The sequence below is a fragment of the Neovison vison genome, chromosome 11 (genome assembly GCF_020171115.1).
Source record: "Neovison vison isolate M4711 chromosome 11, ASM_NN_V1, whole genome shotgun sequence".
Taxonomy (NCBI): domain Eukaryota; kingdom Metazoa; phylum Chordata; class Mammalia; order Carnivora; family Mustelidae; genus Neogale; species Neogale vison.
The window spans coordinates 66809411-66828035 of record NC_058101.1 but is presented as its reverse complement, the minus strand read 5'-3'; the positions used below and the strand labels follow the sequence as shown (position 1 = coordinate 66828035).

The following is an 18625-nucleotide window of genomic DNA, read 5'->3' as shown; positions in this document are numbered from 1 at the left end:
ACTGTAAGACTTATGATGATGCGTATAAAGTGGTTTTTGATTCTGCCTGGGGTGTAGTAAAATATTCAAGAAGTATTGTTTTTATTATGGTGAAATTTCTTATTTTAATACATTTTTTTTTAACTGAGGTAAGGTTTTTTTGGTAAACTAATTGGGACAGTGGAGGTAAATCATTTCTTTCTTGGTTGATTTTGAACGTGTGGTATAGCTAGGGACTCGGAATGACTTTTTAAAAATAATGCAGAGTTTATTTCAGTTCCTGCTAATGTATTGAGGTTCTGTCACTCAGTTTTTCAGGTAAATTACATGAGATTTCAAGTGAATGTGTAAAGTTTCACAATATGGATCATAATTCAGGTTTACAGCCAAGTGTATGATACACTGTGTCTAAAACTTAGTTGATTTAGTCCTGGCAATTTAGAAGCTAACCTAGTGTAGTGTTAGGTATTTGTCTAAAAGAAGGTATTTCTCTAAAGATTTTTCTCATTGTTGACTTCTTATAAAACTTGCTTGTGAAGGTAAAGATTTTTGTTTAGGTTTTTTTTTGTTAATATCACAAAGAGAAAATTTCAGGTTGGAATTTCTTTGGCATTTTTATAGTCATAAAGCTTTTTGTAATGTAGTAGCAATGTGTGATCAAGGAAGCTTGATCATGGACACGCATACCTCTCTGCACATTTCAGGAAATGACCTTTGTGTGAGTACGAGAGATGTGGTCCGTGTGATTTTTGCCTTTGCCTTTGCCTTTCCATGTCGGAGAGCCTGTCCCTTGGTGATGTACCTTCAGAGCCCTCGCCAGCCCCTCTCGTACTGTGCAGGTGTTAGACGGTGCTGACAGCCAATATTCGGGGATGCAGATCGGACAGCCACCGGACGAGGATGAGGAAGCCACGGGTGTCCTTCCAGATGAAGATGCAGATGCTTTCCGGAGCTCTTCAGTTGGTAGGTGGACCTCAGCAGTGCACTGTGGAAATATTTTCTTCAACCCTGACATCACAGGGTTAGATGTCAAGATTTTTAGTTGTCAAGATTTCCAAGAAGAAATCTTGGAGTATTTTTGTTTTCTGAGTTGTAAATAGCAAATAAGGAAGGTCAGTTGAGGAATTACTGTCCTTGTTCTTGATCTAAATCCTGTACTTTCATGTGGACTTTGCATAAATATGAATATTGGGGTTTTTTTATTGGAAACTTGTCGCTCAATCTCAATTTCTCTGATTATGAAGCTCTTCAGCAAGCACATTTACTGAGAAGCATGGGCCACAGCAGACAGGCCTCTGACAGCAGCATCGATAAATTTGTCTCCAAAGATGAAGCTGCTGAACCAGGAGATCAAGAAAACAAGGTGAGATGTTTAGGCAGAAGACCACTTGGCATTCTTAGCTTCTGTGAGTGTTTAGGATCACTCTGGCTCTTGTCCGTGTGCCTTACTTCTATCTTTCCCATCTCTGAGCTTCTGCCCACCTATTTCCCCTTAAGTAGTGACCACTTCCTAGGTGTGCTCCTCTTTTCTGCCTCTATGGATACTACCCAGATCCTTGAGAACTGGCTCAAGTTCTGCCTCCTGAGAGTCCTTCCCAGACAGATTTGTCTTACACTGATTGCTACCTCGCTTGATTTCTTGGGCCGATCATTTGATGGTCGTGCTTTGTCTTGCAGCATGTCTTGTTTTTGTTTGTGGAATAATACATTTGTTTGTTTACGTAAAATACATATAAAGTTTGCCAGTGACCGTTGCAAAGAGCGCTCCCTGGTGGCATAAGTGCTGTCACCACCCTCCATCTCCAGAACTCTTTTCCCTCTCCCCAGACTGAAACTCTGTCCCCATTCGTCACTAACTCCCCATTCCTCCTCCCTCTCCCCAGCCTTTGGCTCCCACCATCTCTTTTGTGTCTCCCTGGACTGTAGGACGTGCCTACAGGTGGAACCATGTGGTATTTGTTCTTTTGTGACTAGCTTAAGTCAGCTGGGTATAATGTCCTCAGACTTCATCTGTATTGTAGGATGTGTCAGGATTCCCTTCCTCTCTGACACTGAGGCATATTCCACTGTGCAGACCCCATTTTGTTCTGTTCATCCGTTGATGTATCCTTGGGTTTACTTGTCTTCTGGTCGATGTGAATGATGCTGCTGTGAACTTGGAGGTGCAGGCTTCTCTTTAGGACCCTGCTGTAAGTTCTTTGGGATAGACACCCAGAAGTGGAATTTCAGAGTCCTCTGGTAGTTCTAGTTTTAGGTTTTTTTGAGGACCCTCCGCACATTGTCCACAGTGGCCACACCAGTTTGTGCTCCCACCAGCCACGCACAGAGTTCTGGTTTTTGTGGGTCCTCACCTAAGCTTGTCATTTTCTGGCTTTTTTTGAGAGCAGCCATCCTACTGGGAGTGAGGTTGTATGTCACTGTGGCTTTGACTTGAGTTTCCCTAATGATGAGTGATGTGGGACATCTTTTCATATGCTTCCTGGCCATTGTATTTTGTCTATGGAGAAATGTCTGTTCAAGCCCTTAGTTGTTTTTAATCAGGTTTGGGTTTTGTTGTTGTTGTTGACTTTATCTGCTGAATTGCTTGTATAATATCCCTGAATTGCTTACCTTTTTACCTGTAAGTGGCTTATCTTCCCAGTTAATTTTAAATTCCTTGAGGGCAGGGAACAGTTTCAAACTTAGTCCGTCAGTAGATGCCCAGTCATCCTGCAGCCTCCGTGCTTCCTCCAGGTCCTGCTCCAGCCAGGTCTGCCCCCTCTCAGCTCTGGGCATTCGCAGGGCTCTTGCCTCTGCCTGAGTAGCTGCCCCTTGTCCTCTAGATGGTGGCTCGTGCTGTTCTTGGCTGAGCAACCTCTCCTGAGTGCCGGCTCCCAGCTGCCTTCTCTCCAGCATGTCCTCTCTGCACCTTGAGCTCATCGCTACCACCGCCCATGTGACCCTGTGGCTCAGCTGCCTCTGACCGCTCTGATTGGGCTCCACCATGGTCTGTGAGGACAAAGATGGGCATCTTTGTGTGCCCAGCACCTGGCACAATTGGTGCTCTGGACCTGTTAGTTGAACACACTAGTGAGTGAATGTGCTGATTCCTTGATCCCAAGACCAAGTGTTGCTTTCTGTGTTGTAGCCTTGCCGGATCAAAGGTGACATAGGGCAGTCTACCGATGATGATTCTGTTCCTCTTGTCCATTGTGTCCGCCTTCTGTCTGCTTCATTTTTGCTGACTGGGGAGAAAAATGGTAAGTATAGAAAGGCAGGTACAGACCTGAAGGAAATACTAATGTCTCAAGGTCACCTCGGTGGCTGATTTGCGCCTCGTTGCTGTAGCAGAGGGAGGGAGTAGAGTCTGGGCCGAACGGTGGCTTTCACTGACTGATGGGAGAAGGGAGGGGTTGCTGGGGGAGCAGGGTTTTGTTTCTGTGGAAACTAAATGTTGGTTGCTTGGAAGGTGATCTCAGTGGTTTCCTTGCAGTGTTGGTTCCGGATAGGGACGTGAGGGTCAGCGTGAAGGCGCTGGCGCTCAGCTGTGTGGGAGCTGCTGTGGCCCTTCATCCTGAGTCCTTCTTCAGCAAACTTTATAAAGTGCCTCTTGACACCATGGAGCATCCTGGTATGTTACAAGTTCATGGCTTGTCCCTCACATTTAGTCGGTACTTTGGAAACTACTTCAGACCATTTTTTTGGCTGTTGTGGTTTAGAGTAATATGTGTTCTGAGTGGTATTTTTGAACTGTGTTATAACTCCATATAAAACTCATAAATAGTGCTTTTTGGACTCCCTGTCGATGCAGCGTTTCAATTAAACACACGTGACGAGACAGTAGATAAGTGGGAACATAAGAGCCACTTTACATACATACTGCATTTTTACCAAAAGCACAAATCGTGTATAATCAAAATTGCTTTGGGTCACACTCAGCCATGCCAGATGTTCACACTCAGAGACAAGTGGCAGCCGAGACGAGCAGAGCAGCCGCAGATCCAGCTCCTGTAGCACACGCTCTGGGACCCACTCTCATGGTGGAGTAGATGGGGGAGGAGCCACACTTCTAAAATTATCCTCCTGCCTTCTCCCCCTTTCCTTGGGCAAGGGGACACACTTGTGCTTTTGAATTCATTCATATTAGGTAAGTGTGGACTAGTTTGAATTTCTCTAATCTTTTTTATTTATTTTTTTTTTTTGGAAGTGAAATCTTGGAATTTTATTATTGGTTGGCAACCTGGAATTATAGTCCAGAACATCTGTTGTGTTGAAGTGATAGCAGACCTGTGATGAATCTAGAATCCTTAAACCTCACCGTATTTTTTTACTGCTCATGGATATTAATATTCAAGTCTCTTCTAGATTTGGATTGCCCCCCCCTTTCTTTTTTTCCTTCTTTCCTGAGAATGAAGCTTTTGTTCTGAGTTAGAAAGTTGATGGTAGGGGCTTGTACAGTGGCTGGGCAATTTATCTCTACAGAGGAGCAGTATGTGTCAGACATCCTGAACTACATTGATCACGGAGACCCCCAGGTCAGAGGAGCCACGGCTGTTCTCTGTGGGACCCTCATCTCCTCCATCCTCAGCAGGTCCCGCTTCCAAGTGGGGGACTGGATGGGCACCGTCAGAGCCTTAACAGGTAATGGTGGAGTTTTCAGTGCATTTTCTAGGTAGAATGCCCAAGTTCAAGTTTATGTAAAGGTGCTTACTATTTGCTCTTCTGGTCAGGAAATACATTTTCTCTGGTGGACTGCATTCCTTTGCTGCAGAAAACTTTGAAGGATGAATCTTCTGTGACTTGCAAGTTGGCTTGTACAGCTGTGAGGGTAAGCATCATCTTTTGTGGAAGTCAGTTCTTTGATTAGCAGATTTTGCCACTGTTATAACTAAAATCGGGCTTAATACTAAATAGTCATAGACGTTGCAAAGCTGTAAACAGTAGCAGCCGTGTGTGTGTCCACCATGCCGCTGTAGAAAGCAGGTGTCACTGGTCAGGTTTGTTTCCTAGGGTGTCGTGGGAGTTTCAGTACTCCAAGTGTTTGTTCGAAATGTTTCTTTTCGTAAAGGGTCTATTTAGACATACACTTGGCCAACATGGAGGGTAAAACCTGTTGAATTAAATCCCACCGGCACTCTCGGGCCCACAGGGTGCTGAGTTGGGGGCCGGGGGGCTGCGACGTTGTTCAGTGAGCTCTGTGCCGTGTCCCTGCAGCACACCGGGTCTGGACGCGGTGGCGTGCTAGACCTTTTTAAGATCAGCTGGTCTGTGAACCACAGCTGGCCAGTCACCAACACTAATGGTTAACTAGTAAAGATCAAAGGAAAACCCTGAACAGTTGTCACATGAATAGGATACCTTCCCTTTTCAGAATGTCATGGCAGGAAGTGTTCCTTAATTCCAGATGATTGTCAGGTTTCAGTTGCTCTTTGTCTGGGGGAGCACAGCAGGTCTCTGACCTTGAGTACACTCCCATCCGCTGTGTGCCCTGAGGGGTGAGGAGGGCGCAGCCAGAGGGGCTGTACCGCAGTGGGGGGTGGGGGGTGGGGGGGTGGAGTACAGGGCTGCTTAGCAAAGGGCCCTGCTCCCCTTTGCTGAGGCTTGTTTTAGAACAGGTTTACCCCTGCTCTGTGGTCACAAAATTGGTGTCTGGGAGTAGAGGCCTTGACTAAGACAGCAGTGGGAGGAAGGAGGACATACGGTGATGGGGAAGGGACATGTTTATTGCTAAACTGGAGTTAAGGACATTTCTGAGGGACGTGGGGAAAGTTCAGCGTCCCTGCCACGGTGAGAGGAGGAGGAAATGGGAACGCGCTGCATGCTTATGCTGTCGGAACCATCAGGAGGCAGTGGCGGCGCTGAGCCTGACCCCATCACATGGCGACCTTGTATTCCAGCACTGTCTCACGAGTCTTTGCAGCAGCAGCCACAGCGAACTGGGGCTGCAACTGGTCACCGACTTGCTGACCCTGAGGGACAGCTCCTACTGGCTGGTGAGGACGGAGCTTCTGGAGACTCTAGCAGAGATTGACTTTAGGTGAGTGATGAATCAGGTTCCTTAGGTCTGTAAACCAAAGCTGCTCGGGAGTTCAGGCCAGGAACTGAGAGGCCTGGGTCATTGCTTCAGGTGTTCATTCATGATGGTCGTCAAGTCACCTGTGAGTTGGGAGTCTGGGTGGCATGGAGAGCTGATGCTGCTTTCCTCCTCAGCTTGCTTTGTGCTTGGGTTTTTACAATACTGGTGGAGGATTAGGTCTTTCTGGTGGTCTCAGTCACCTGAGCGGTGTGGATGGAGGGTACAGGAGAGCTGTACCCAGACTGCCATCACTCTTGCTCATGTGGACAAAAGGAACATCCTCATTATACCAAACTTAGGTCACACAGCTCATCTGTACTTTGTTGCAATTAAAAAATAACGTGATACCTTTTGCATTTTCTAAGAACAAGTTTGGCTTAAGATGTCTTTCGGGAGGGGAAATTTCTTCTATTATCCAGGCGTTTGGGTGTTTTCCACGCAGCTGTTACAATGTGCTTGCTGTGTGCCAGGCTCAGGGCTAGTGCCCCTGAGTGGCTAGTGGGTAGTTTCTTTCTCTCTCAGCATGTCTCTCTGAATGAGAGGTTGCTCTCAGCTTTGGCTGCTGGGAGGGACCCTGGGCCAGGGGCAAGGAACCTGCCAGAGGCTGTGCAGCTCCTCCCCGGAGTCAGCAGGCCCCTCCCCTGGTGGCTGAGCTCACTCTAAGGCCCCTTGGAGTCTCTCACAGTATGAGATTATTAGTTTTTATTTTGAAGAAAACAGTTCACTAAGTCTGAAACGAGGAGAGGAATATGAAGTCCATTTACTTAAAAACCTTGGTCCTTCCATGGGTCTGAGATTGTGCTCCCTCTCTGGTCTTCTGGGCGGCAGGACCAGCCCCCTCCGAGCCGCCCTCTGTGTCCTGCGTGTCAGGGTTGTGCAGGTGGACAGTTGGTGTCCATGGAGTCACTAAATTGTTTCATGTTAAAAATGTTCTTTTGTTAGGTTGGTGAGCTTTTTGGAGGCAAAAGCAGAAAACCTGCACAGAGGGACCCATCATTACACAGGGGTAAGCAGTTCATTTTTGTGAGGCCATGTCGTAGCTTCCAGGAGTCGTGCCTTCCCAGGGGTGTGGGTCTTCTCTGAGCGTGCTCTGTTCTAGACTGACCCTGCGATTCAGGTTGTGACAGTCATGCTTGTGTGTGTGAATTTAAGACTAGTGGTTGTGAGCATTCCCTCAGGGGCCTTCCAAAGTATCTTACGTGAAATGGGCTTAAAGATAGATGTTGTATCTGTTTTTGTTTCCTTCTCTCTGAAGCTTTTAAAACTGCAAGAACGAGTGCTCCATGATGTGGTCATCTATCTGCTCGGGGACGAGGACCCCAGGGTGCGGCATGTTGCCGCAGCGGCCTTAATAAGGTATCTACCACCCGTTTTCTCTCTTTGCTCACTTTCGTGGTGGAAGTGCAAAGTGGTAGGCGGAGGAGAGCTTGGTTATCTGAGAGTAGGTCAGCATTCCCGGATCCTGGACGCTCACTTTCAGCTCCTCTGAAAGCATCAGAAAAGACCAGGAGTCTAAAGTGAGGGTGAGGGGCGCCTGGGTGGCTCAGTGGATTAAGCCACTGCCTTCGGCTCAGGTTGTGGTCTCGGGGTCCTGGGATCGAGCCCCACATCTGCCTCAGCATCCCTGCTCAGCGGGGAGCCTGCTTCTCTCTCTCTCTCTCTGCCTGACTCTCTGCCTACCTGTGATCTCTCTCTCTGTCAAATAAATAAATAAAATCTTAAAAAAATAATAAATAAAGTGAGGGTGAAAACAGGGCTAGCCTCCAAAAGTGATGTGCTTTCATTGTGAGAAGTTTGGAATGTAGGGAAGAGCACAAAGAAGAACATAGAAATCTCCTTTGGCTCTGCCTATGGAGACAATCACTGTGAATGTGTTGAGTATTGCCTGTGCATGAGTCTCTTCTACAAAATTGGGACCAATTTTGCAATTCAGTGATCCGATCATTTTCATGTACTATGTAATCTTCCTGCTATCAGACTCTTCTAAAAAACAAAAAACAAAAAACTGACTCTGCCAGTGATAATCTGGAGCCGCCCCCTCTATTCAGATATGTTCGTATGTTTGCACTGAAGTACATGACATGTCCTACAGAGTGAGATTGGTGAAGGCCACTCATACTGTTTCAGAAAAAGAAATATAGTGAGTGGCCAGTGTCTTATTCTGTAGTTGTGATAAACTTTTATGTAAATATTATTTGGATGGACAGTAAGTTTTCTATGACTTATACAATGAATAATGCTTGTGAATATTGTTATACACAAATGCTGATGTATATATTTTTTTCTGAGAATTAATTCTTGGAAGTTTAGTTACTAGGCCAAGCTTTCTGGTGTTGTGGGTTTTTTTGTTTTGTTTTGTTTTTAATCTTTCATAGCTTTACTGAAGTATGATTTTGTGTCCCTTCACATTCACCCATTTTAAGTGTATGATTTAGTGATTTGTAGTAAACATAGAGATTTGTGTAACCATCACCACAATCCCAGTTTTAGAACATTTCCATGACCCCATCACCGCATGGCTGATATTACTTCCACTTTTGTGGCTACTGTGGATTGTACTGGCTGAACATCTGCCCACAAGACATTGTGTGGACACATGTTCTCATTTTTGGGGGTGGTACCTAGAAGTGGGTTTTTTTTTTTTTTTTTAAGATTCTGTTTATTTATTTAACAGAGTGAGAGAGTACAGTAGGCAGAGCAGAAGGCAGAGGAAGAGGGAGAAGCAGGTTCTCCTGTGAGCGGGGAACCCCACATGGGGCTTGATCCCAGGCCCCTGGGATCATGACCAGAGCTGAAGGTAGCCACTTTAACCGACTGAGCCACCCAGGTGCCCCTAGAAGTGGATTTTTTTAATGGGTTTTGGTACTTCCTGTGAAATTGCTCTCCAGAAACATACTGGTCTCTTAGTGACCAGAATATGATTGTGCCCGATTCTTCTCACCAAAAAAAAGATAAAAAAAAAAAAAAAGTTAAGTATGTATCCGTTGTTGAAGCAGAAATTGGTATTTTTTTTTTTTTAAAGATTTTATTTATTTATTTGATAGAGAGAGTACAGCAGGGGGAGCAGCAGGCAGAGAGAGAGGGAGAAGCAGGCTCACCGAGCAGGGAGCTCGATGTGGGAATTGATCCCAGGACCCTGGGATCATGACCTGAGCCGAAGGCAGAGAGATGCTTAACTGACTGAGCCACCCAGGTGTCCTGAAAAATACCTCATCTTTTTGAAGTAATACATGTTTACTTAACAAAGTTGAGGGAAAATATAAAATAGGAAATCAAAATCTCTGTGATCAAATGACTGAAAACCAAGGTTTCATTTTGATGTGTATCTTTTCTGTTTTCAGTGTTGTCATTTGCGTATTTCTTTGATTACTTGTGAGGTGTACTTTTTCTTGCACTTAGCTGGATTAGTGTGACTTGCCTACAATGATTTTGAACCTTTCCCTCTTTCTGCAAATGATAGCCATTTACTTTACCTTAAGAAGTTATGCTTATGACCAGGTCGCCACAAAAGAGAGATTTTATTAAAGATACTGGGGTTTGCAGACCAATGTGAGTAGGTAGTTGATTGTTTGTACGAGTTATGAGCCCCGTCCGAAAGCATATGAGCACACTTCTGCAGAACACACACTGCCGATTGCAGAAATGGGCCCTTCTGTTCTCTTAGGAAATGTTGCCTGTATTCTGCATTTAAAAAAATTTTTTTTAAAAGATGCTATATGTTCATTTGAGAGATGCAGCGGGAGAGGGAACACAAGCAGGGGGAGCGGCAGAGGGAGAAGCAGGCTTCCTGCTCAACAGGGAGCCTAACCCGGGGCTCGATCCTAGGACCCTGAGATCATGACCTGAGCCGAAGGCAGATGCCCAATGACTGAGCCCCCCAGGCACCCCAGTATTCTGCTTTTGAATGGAGTATAGATTTGTGAGGGGCTTCTGCTGGAGCTTTGCCATCTGGGAGTGTGTGGGATGGATTTGCAGGCAGAATTGCAGAAACGAGTAGGGGCCGGCCACTGGTGTTCAGATCCGCTCTGTGCTTGGTACTCTCCGTGGATGGGGGAGTCACGTACCTGTTTGTCTTGCTGAAGAGGACAAGAAGGAGAACTTGAAATCTGAGCCTTTTATTGTATGTAGAGAAAGCTTCTAAAGTGTACGGCAGGCAGAAAGGAAGAAGTGCAGCACCTGATTATGGCAGAGGTGGCGTGACTGGTGCGTGGGTAGTTGGTCCTGGGACTGGCAGCCCCCTCTGCTGGGCTGGGGGACCCCCCCAAGGCAGGAGCATCTGTTTGCAGCTAGACCGCGTTTGAGGCCTCCCCACCTCGACACAGGAGGGTGGTGCAGCGCAGGTGTGGCTCAGACCCTGTCAGTGAATGCACTCCACTTCTGTTTCAGGCTTGTCCCGAAACTGTTCTATAAATGCGACCAAGGACAAGCCGACCCCGTCGTGGCTGTGGCGAGAGATCAAAGCAGTGTTTACCTGAAGCTCCTCATGCACGAGACTCAGCCTCCATCTCACTTCTCTGTCAGCACCATCACCAGGTACGCGCGCTGCGTGCGGGGATGTCATGGGGGGCTTTCTTGATGCATCGTGCTTTCCAGAGAGGAAGAGTCAGGTGAGGGTGTTTGCGTAGGTGGTCCCCTTTGGTAGGGTGTCCGTCCTTTCTGAGATTTGCCGCCTGTCTTCATTTAGGAAGCTCTGGCATAGTCACAGCAAGACTTCATGAATCTTCCAGTCCACTCACTACCAGACGAGTTCTCAAAGTGTATTTTTGTGTGTGATGCTTAGGCTGTGTCTTTTCTAGAAACCTGTCCAGTAACTTTTTCGCTTCATTTGTGTTGCCGGTGAATAGTATGGTGAGGTTGTCATCTCCTCAACTTTCAGGGGCCTGGGCTGTGTTATTTAGGACTATCCACTAGTGTGGATCGCTGCAGTTACTCCTGTTCACATTGGCCGGGAGATGCTTTTAGTGGCTGCTGCCATGGGCGCACACAGCCCGCTCTCTTCAGCTCTTGTACCAGCGCACGCACTGTGCAGTCATTGGCCCAGAAATGCTTTAATGAACCAGTCAGTCTTATGGATCTTAGTTTGCGAAGAAGGCTGCAGAAGTGATCATAAAAGACTGTTATGCAGGTTTAACTCCTTGTGTTTTAAATGTTATTTTAAAAATGAGTTTTACTTGTAGCTCTCCTATTAGTAGGAATTTTTTTTAAAAGCTTGGACATCAGGTCTGAGATGTTTGCTTGATTACTTTTGTTACGGATTTGGAACTCAGCCAATCAGATGTGGAAGTTCTTCCCTCCATAGCTGTCATCTCTTCTCACGTAAAGGTTGCTTTTAAAAAACATGGAAATAATTTTCTCAGAGAATTCCCTTTATGTAAACCTAAGAAGTGGCCTTTTCTTTTCACTGAGAAGATTCGGGCTAAATATTTCTTTAAGATTGCGAAAGCAGTATGAGAGGATCTCACCCGGAGTTGGACAAGCTTAGGGTAAGTCGCTGTTGCTGAGCATCATCTCAGGAAATGCCAGCAGAGATGAGTCTAGCATCGTGTTAGAATTGGTTCCTTGCTCCAGCTTTGAAAGTCTCTCCAGTTTTCCATGCAGGCTGGCCTCTGGCCTCGGGCAGTGTTGTCCTGGTTCTTGCATAGAAAGCTCCGTGGCCAGGCATGCAATGCCGTTGGCACCTTAACTGCCCCGCTGTTTGAGAATTGATGCAGGAAGAAAAGAAGTCTTCTGAGTTTTATTGTTGGGTTCTGAGGATACCTGGAGATTCAGAAGTGACTCCAGCACTAGTTCTGCTCAGGCGCCGCTGGTAACCAGGGCAGGGACTCAGAGTCCATGCGGGACCTTAGCAAGTGGCTGGCATTGGGGTGTGCCGTGAGGGTGATGTGGGGTAGGGCACTTTCATCTTTCAGGGAATCAGGACCAGCTTCAAGGAGGTTTTTGACTTAAAGTTTGAAAGATGGGTGCTTTGGTCGTGTGGAGAGGTGGCTGCGAGGCTGTGGTAGGGGAGCGCTGGGGAGTGCGGGGGGGGGGGTGCCGGGACGTGTGTGTTCAGGGTGGGCCAGGGCCTGGAGAGGACTTCCTGTGACCACTGTAGTGCCCAGGTTCACTTCGTGTCTGTCTTTCACATCAAAGTCAAGACTGCTAGGATGCCTCATAGGTCTTAATCTCAAACTTAGAAATGCCCTTTGAATTTTAGAAGTATCGTAAGCTTTAATAGTAGATTTTAAGTCTCTATGTTTTTCTCGCTAGAATATACAGAGGCTATAACTTACTGCCAACCATGACAGACGTCACAGTGGAAAACAACCTCTCCAGAGTCATCGCGGCCGTTTCCCGCGAACTGGTCACGTCGACCACGCGCGCACTCACCGTAAGTCTCCTTGGATGGCCTTGGCGAAGTTGACCCTGGGTGGTCCTGGCAGTTGGTTCTTCGCGGTGAGCTGCTACATGAGAGCTTGCATTTTTGGGGTTCGCTAAGAACTGGTGCTTCTTGGAGCAGAATCTTGGTGTATTCTAATGGAGAAGTATACTATTTTTTTTCCTGGTTATTAAAGTAATAGTGCTCTTTGTAAAAAAAACCTCAACCAGTGCAGGAGGACATAAACGTGAGAATAAAAACTACCATGATCAGAGTTGTTAATGCATCAGAAGTTCAGAATGCCTCTGCTATAACTGAGTCTGTGATGTGTGATGGTCCCTGAGGGGAAGAAATCACAAATGCCAGCAAAGGTGTTTGTATAACGTACTCACCTGTGTCATTTCCTGTGATGCTGACATTGGAAAAGGACCGTGATATCCAGGAATGCACGATGATTAAGTTCTGATACTGATGAGACTCTGCATACGGTAGCATATTTATTACACAGTAGATGACATGGGCTCCGGGGACGGTGTAGTGCTATAGGGCGGTGGGGTTGGAGTGTGCCTGTGTGTAATCCCATCTCTGTGCGGAAGTCCCTGCCACGCATGTACCCTCCTCACATACTTAGGAGAGTGACTGGCTAAAAATGGCCAGTTTTCGGATTGAGATCTTTGTTTCCTTCTTTATAGTTTTCAGATATTTACAAATTTTCTAAAATGAACAAGGGTAACTTTCATAGTCAGAAATAGAGACTTTTGTACAAAGTAGTGTTAATTTGCGGATCACTAGGTTAAACCTTATCATTTTATGTGATGGAAGAAATGTTTGCCTGTTGTAGAAAATGCCAACAATTAGGATTGGGCTATCCTCTTAAGTACATAAGTGCCTTTTAAACCTAAATATTATTTGGCGCCTCTGGTTTGGTCTTTCTTTGATTTGTTTAAAATATCATAAACTTCACTTACTGTATCTATTGTGGCTTCATGTGGTGGGCACTGTTTTAGGCTTGGGATGTAAACACATGAGGGCCTCTGCCCTTGTGGTCCTTGCAGTCAGGTCAGGAGATGGATGTCAGTGAGCTTGGGTGCGGGAGCAGAGCAGGGGCGGGGAGGAAGGGCACTAAGGCAGGGAGGGGATGCCGGACCATTGCCATTTTGCGCAGAAGGGTTGTGCCCACTGCGGGCCTATCTTCATGGCACACTATGGGCCCTCCTTAGAGCCTGTGTTCTGAGTGTCCCACTCTGTCTTGGAAGGATGAATTGATACCAGGGTAGGACAGATACTGTCAGACACAGACCTCATTTATGTGTTTATTGTACTTTTTATGAAGGATGAAATGTTCAATTTAATAAATGCTTTGTGTGCATGGGTGTGATATTATTGTCCTTTTCTCCTTTATAGTTTGGGTGCTGCGAAGCTCTGTGTCTCCTTTCAACAGCCTTTCCTGTCTGCATTTGGAGTTTAGGTTGGCATTGTGGGTATGTATTTTTCTCAGCATATTGTTATCTATACTCGGGTGATACAGACATTATAGTTGGAATCCCCTGTTTTCTTTCTTAAATCTTTTATCAGTGTGACCTTTTGGAAAAAAGCACCCAGTGGAATCCTTGCTTTTGCCCTGTTAGCTGTATGGGAAACTAGGGATAAAGCTCTCGGGAAGTCTAGATTTGCTGGGATTCTCATGGGTGTCAGATGCTCACTCTTCAGTGCCTTGGAGGGTTTCAGGGTGTCATTTGTAGGTTCATTTTGGAGAATTTACATATGCTGGCAAGATGTTTCCTTTTTTTTGTTTTTTCTTTAAAGATTTTATTTATTTATTTGACAGAGATCACAGGTAGGCAGAGAGGCAGGCAGAGAGAGAGGGGGAGGCAGGCTCCCTGCTGAGCAGAGAGCCTGAGGCAGGCCTCTATCCCAGGACCCCAGGATCATGACCTGAGCCGAAGGCAGAGGCTTTAACCTACTGAGCCACCCAGGCACCCCAGGCAAGATGTTTCTGATTGGTTTAATTCTCTCCAAATGTCTACACTAGGTACTAGAAACTTAGGAACATTCTTTGTTTGAAATCAGACGTGTCCCGTTGTACAAAATCCTGATGGACTATAGGAACTGTCAGGCTCATCTGAGCAGTTTTTATTTAAAAATGACTTTCTTCCAGTAGATGGCCCTAATAGCATTTGTGAAATAATTTCGAATCTCTTACAGTACTGAGGAGTAAGCTTTTATTATGTGTACTGATTTCTGAGAAGCATTTTGGTGACTCACCATCATGTTTGGAAGCATCTGCAGACGTCTTGCGTGTGTCAGCGTGTGGTCGGCTAACATTTGCGTGGAGCGGCTGGATTGCTGGTCCGGAGTGCTTGCTTCCCTTTGTCCACGGGTGGTTACTGAGCGACTACAGTTTCCAGTCAGAGCTTCAGCACCTGATCTGACTCTGAGCAACTTTGGCATTGGAGTAAAATATGCTAAGTCAAAATCCAGAGAAAGTGAAAAAGTTATAAAAAACAGTTTCAGTGGTTTTAATTAGATCTGCTGCCTGGTTTCCTTTGTCAGTGGTTTTCATAGAGCTGTGTTTTACTGACAGAATGTTAGTTAACAATAGTGAAGTAACTTTATGATCTAGTACAAAACATACAGTGACATGCCTTCTTCCTGGTTCATTCAAGAAGGCAGGACTGTTTGATTTAAAATTTTTGTCATTTCACCTGGCAACATGTCTGCTTCCAGGGTGCCCCCACTGAGCGCCTCTGACGAGTCAAGAAAGAGCTGTACTGTTGGCATGGCCACGATGATCCTCACCTTGCTCTCGTCAGCGTGGTTCCCACTGGATCTCTCAGCCCATCAGGATGCTTTGATTTTAGCGGGAAACTTGCTTGCAGGTACTGGTGCTGAGCTGAAACAGGGACTTGCAGTCTAGAGCTTTTGGGTTCCTTCTGGGGGTGGGGTGATGAACACACAGAGGGAAATTACTCCAGCAATGGTTTGATCCTCTAGTTGGAGCATCCAACTTGACCAACTGGTGTGTGCTATGGGCAGCTGTTCTGACTGAGTAGTTTGAAGAAGCCTTTCCCTGTGCAGACCCTTAGTTGGCTACAGGTGAACTTATTTCTAATTTCATTTCAGCAGGCACCATGGCTGTAAGATAGCATGCTGTGTGGGCTCTTCTCCAGTCAGCTGTGGGTCAGTGGGGAAACACATAGTCCAGGGGCAGTACCAGGAGGCCATAGCCACTCTCTTGTGGGTGCCCAGCACAGAAGGCAGGTCTTAGGGGCTGGCAGGAAAGGGCACCCCAGATGGAAGGCATAGCCTGTTCGAAGGCATGGAGACATGAATAGTTGTGTGACATCTGAGGACTGTGAGTTGTCTGGGATGTCAGGTGAGGCCCGGGATGGAGAGTGTGGGCTGTGAGGAAGGAGGGCCCTGAACTTGGTGGGTGTGGGGTGCTGCTTCATTATGGAGGACTGTGTGTTTGCTGTGGGAGGTCACAGAATTGCCTCACAGCCTAGTCCAGGGCAGGGTCCCTCCGCGGGCCTGAGCGTGGCTTGGAGGACAAGGTAGGGAAACCCACTTGGAAGGTTCATGGCATGGTCGAGGCAAGAGAGAGAGTCTCAACGAGATCCTGTCTGTGGGCTGGCGCGGGGAAGATTCTGAAGGGCAGCAGCAGTAGGCCGTGGCCAACCAGTGGAACTTTGGCTGTAAAGGTCCAGAGGGCCTGGGGTGATTGGCACATCTGGGGTGGGTGTGCATCTGGGGGTGACATTCATGCAAGTCCATTTGCAGTTGGAGGGAGCAGGTGACCACACAGTGGAGCTGTCCAGCAAACTCAAAGGGGGTGGGGCTCAGTAACTCAGCTTCCCTGGTGATTTCTCTCCCCCTCCTTGTACCATATCACAGCCAGTGCCCCCAAATCTCTGAGAAGTTCGTGGACCTCCGAAGAAGAGGTCAGCCCAGCAGCCGCCAAGCAGGAAGAGGTCTGGCCAGCTCTGGGTGACCGGACCCTGGTGCCCATGGTGGAACAGCTCTTCTCGCACCTGCTGAAGGTGATTAATATCTGTGCTCACGTCTTGGACGACGTGGCTCCCGGACCAGCAATAAAGGTAACTGCAGGCTGAGCACCTGTGTCAGTGCAGCCTCGGTGACCCCGTGGACGCCAGACCTGCCTTCGCTCACTCATCTACCTCTTCCTTAATCTCTTTTGCTCTAAATGAACAAAATTGCTCCCAGGGTGACCGTAAATTTAACACCAAAATGTGTCCTCCAATTTGTAGCTTTTTTGTTACCATCCTTGTTTACTGTCGCCTCTAAGAGGGAAAGAACTAGCTGCGTCTTTAGGCTTTCGGCAGTGGCCGAATAAGCTCAGAATTGACGTTGCCATGTCCTAGGACGTCCGCAGGCCATTCTGCTTCTATGAGAAGCACAGTTCCACAGAATGAACTTCAGAACAAATGGCAAACCGTTTGCACAGTGAACTTCAGATAGATGAGTTCACTTATAATCAGACCCAATTCTTTGCTCTCCAGTATTTTCCACCTGAGGTTACTTCCACCATGAAAAGCCTCTTTGAACATCATGTTCTCCTTTAGTGGCCATTTGGTCTCCCCATCACTACAGACTTTTCTAAAGAGGCGTGTCTCCCCACTTAACACCTTAGTGCCTCCTGCTGCCCCAGCACCAGCCTGGACGCAATCCGCAACTCCGGCCCCCGATTCTTAAACCCGACAGGTCGGCTTTCGGCCACTATTCTCCAGAGCTGTGCTTCCTGCCAAGATCAGTTTTTGAGTCTTGTGGGTGCCTCTCGGGTCCTGTCTCAACTGCTGCTCCACACCCTTGGAGCCGCCACGCTGGTCCTGACACGGGTGCTCCTTCTGGCCTCCAGGTTGTCTCTAGTTTTTCTCCACCCTGGTTTCATCTCTCTGCCCACCACAGAGAGCCTCTAGGCTCTGTCCTAGGTTGCCCTCTGTCTCTATACTCCTGGGCAGGTGCCCTCCAGTGTGGCTCTGCAGTGATGGGAACGCGGTGTGTCTCAGCCAGCCGGGGCGGCAGCTGCTAACCACACGTGGCGAGTGAGCACTTGAAATGTGGCCAGTGCAGCTGAGGTGCTGGAGCTGCTAATTTTGTTTGTCATTATGTGGAAGTGACCACGTGTGGACCATGGCTCCAGTACAGGTGGGCAGCGCAGATGGTCACACGTCGGAGGCCCCAGCGACATGTGACGCCTCTGCTGGGATGGCCCGCAGATCTCAGACATGAGTCTGAACTGCTTGGCTTCACCCCTGCGTGCACACTCCCCTCACTTTGTGCTCCGTTAGCTGGGAGCATGGAGGTCTCCTAGCTCCTCACTGTTCCTTGTCAGGTCCTGAGTTTTCCCTGCTAAACGTCCTGCAGACCCTACGCACATGCACACCAGTGTGTACACGGATGCATGCACATGCAGATAACACGTAGCTGAGCATGTACGCGCGTCTGTGCATGGGCTTCCCCATTCTGGTGCCACTTGGCGGCCTGGTGGACATTCCGCCCCCTCTCTTTCCCTCCTCCTGCTTCAGACGGCATTCTTCATATCTTCAGTTGCAGCACAGTTCCTGTGCCCTACAGCTCATCAGTTCGGAGCATAGGATTGCGTGGGTTTTCCTGTGCCCACAATCATGTGGCCATCACCACAATCCATTGAGAGCCCGGGAAGGAATGCTATGCCATTTAGGTGTCACCACCCCCCAAACCTCCCATGCCCCCCAGCTCCAGGTGACCACCAGCTGCTTGGTGTTTCTATAGACCTGCCCATCCCAGACATTTCACAGGAAGGGACTGTGCGATCCCTTGCGTTTGTCTCCCTCCCTTGGCAGGTGCTCCAGATGCAGCAGCCCCTGTCCTGGCTGGTCTGTCTGTCCCTGCTGCCTTCGGTCTGCTCTCCTGTGGCAGCCGTTTGTCCCATTCCATCCGCTTCTTGAGACCATGGAGAGAGGAGCAGAGCTGGGGCCCGCCGGGCACGTCCCTTCCTGGGGTCCTCACCGTGCCCCCACGCCAGCGCCCCCACAGCACGTCCTCTGCCCTGTGTACAGGGTCTGTGGACCCCGAGCTGGGTGACTTGTTAGCTTTAGTGTTCAAGAAGTTACTTTGTCTCTGAACCCATTTTCTTATTTGAAGAACGGGTTTACAGCGTTGCTTCATACATTTGTCACATCCTGCCTCCCGTAGAGTGCCCTGGCTGCTTGCTGCTGGGGGCAGTGGGCCCC

General features: G+C 47.7%; 1 protein-coding gene across 3 annotated transcripts in view; it reads left to right on the top strand.

Annotated features, from left to right (window-relative positions):
* Positions 1–18625, top strand: part of HTT (huntingtin) — a 138802-nt gene that overhangs the window by 48337 nt on the left and 71840 nt on the right. For all 3 annotated transcript variants that reach the window (XM_044267886.1, XM_044267885.1, XM_044267884.1), the window contains 14 exons: positions 819–942; positions 1224–1342; positions 3107–3218; positions 3452–3589; positions 4441–4599; positions 4689–4786; positions 5856–5995; positions 6977–7040; positions 7290–7390; positions 10421–10567; positions 12284–12404; positions 13797–13873; positions 15120–15271; positions 16287–16489. In XM_044267886.1, coding sequence (XP_044123821.1) covers positions 819–942; positions 1224–1342; positions 3107–3218; positions 3452–3589; positions 4441–4599; positions 4689–4786; positions 5856–5995; positions 6977–7040; positions 7290–7390; positions 10421–10567; positions 12284–12404; positions 13797–13873; positions 15120–15271; positions 16287–16489 — 1755 coding nt within the window. The remainder of the gene's footprint in view (positions 1–818; positions 943–1223; positions 1343–3106; positions 3219–3451; positions 3590–4440; positions 4600–4688; positions 4787–5855; positions 5996–6976; positions 7041–7289; positions 7391–10420; positions 10568–12283; positions 12405–13796; positions 13874–15119; positions 15272–16286; positions 16490–18625) is intronic.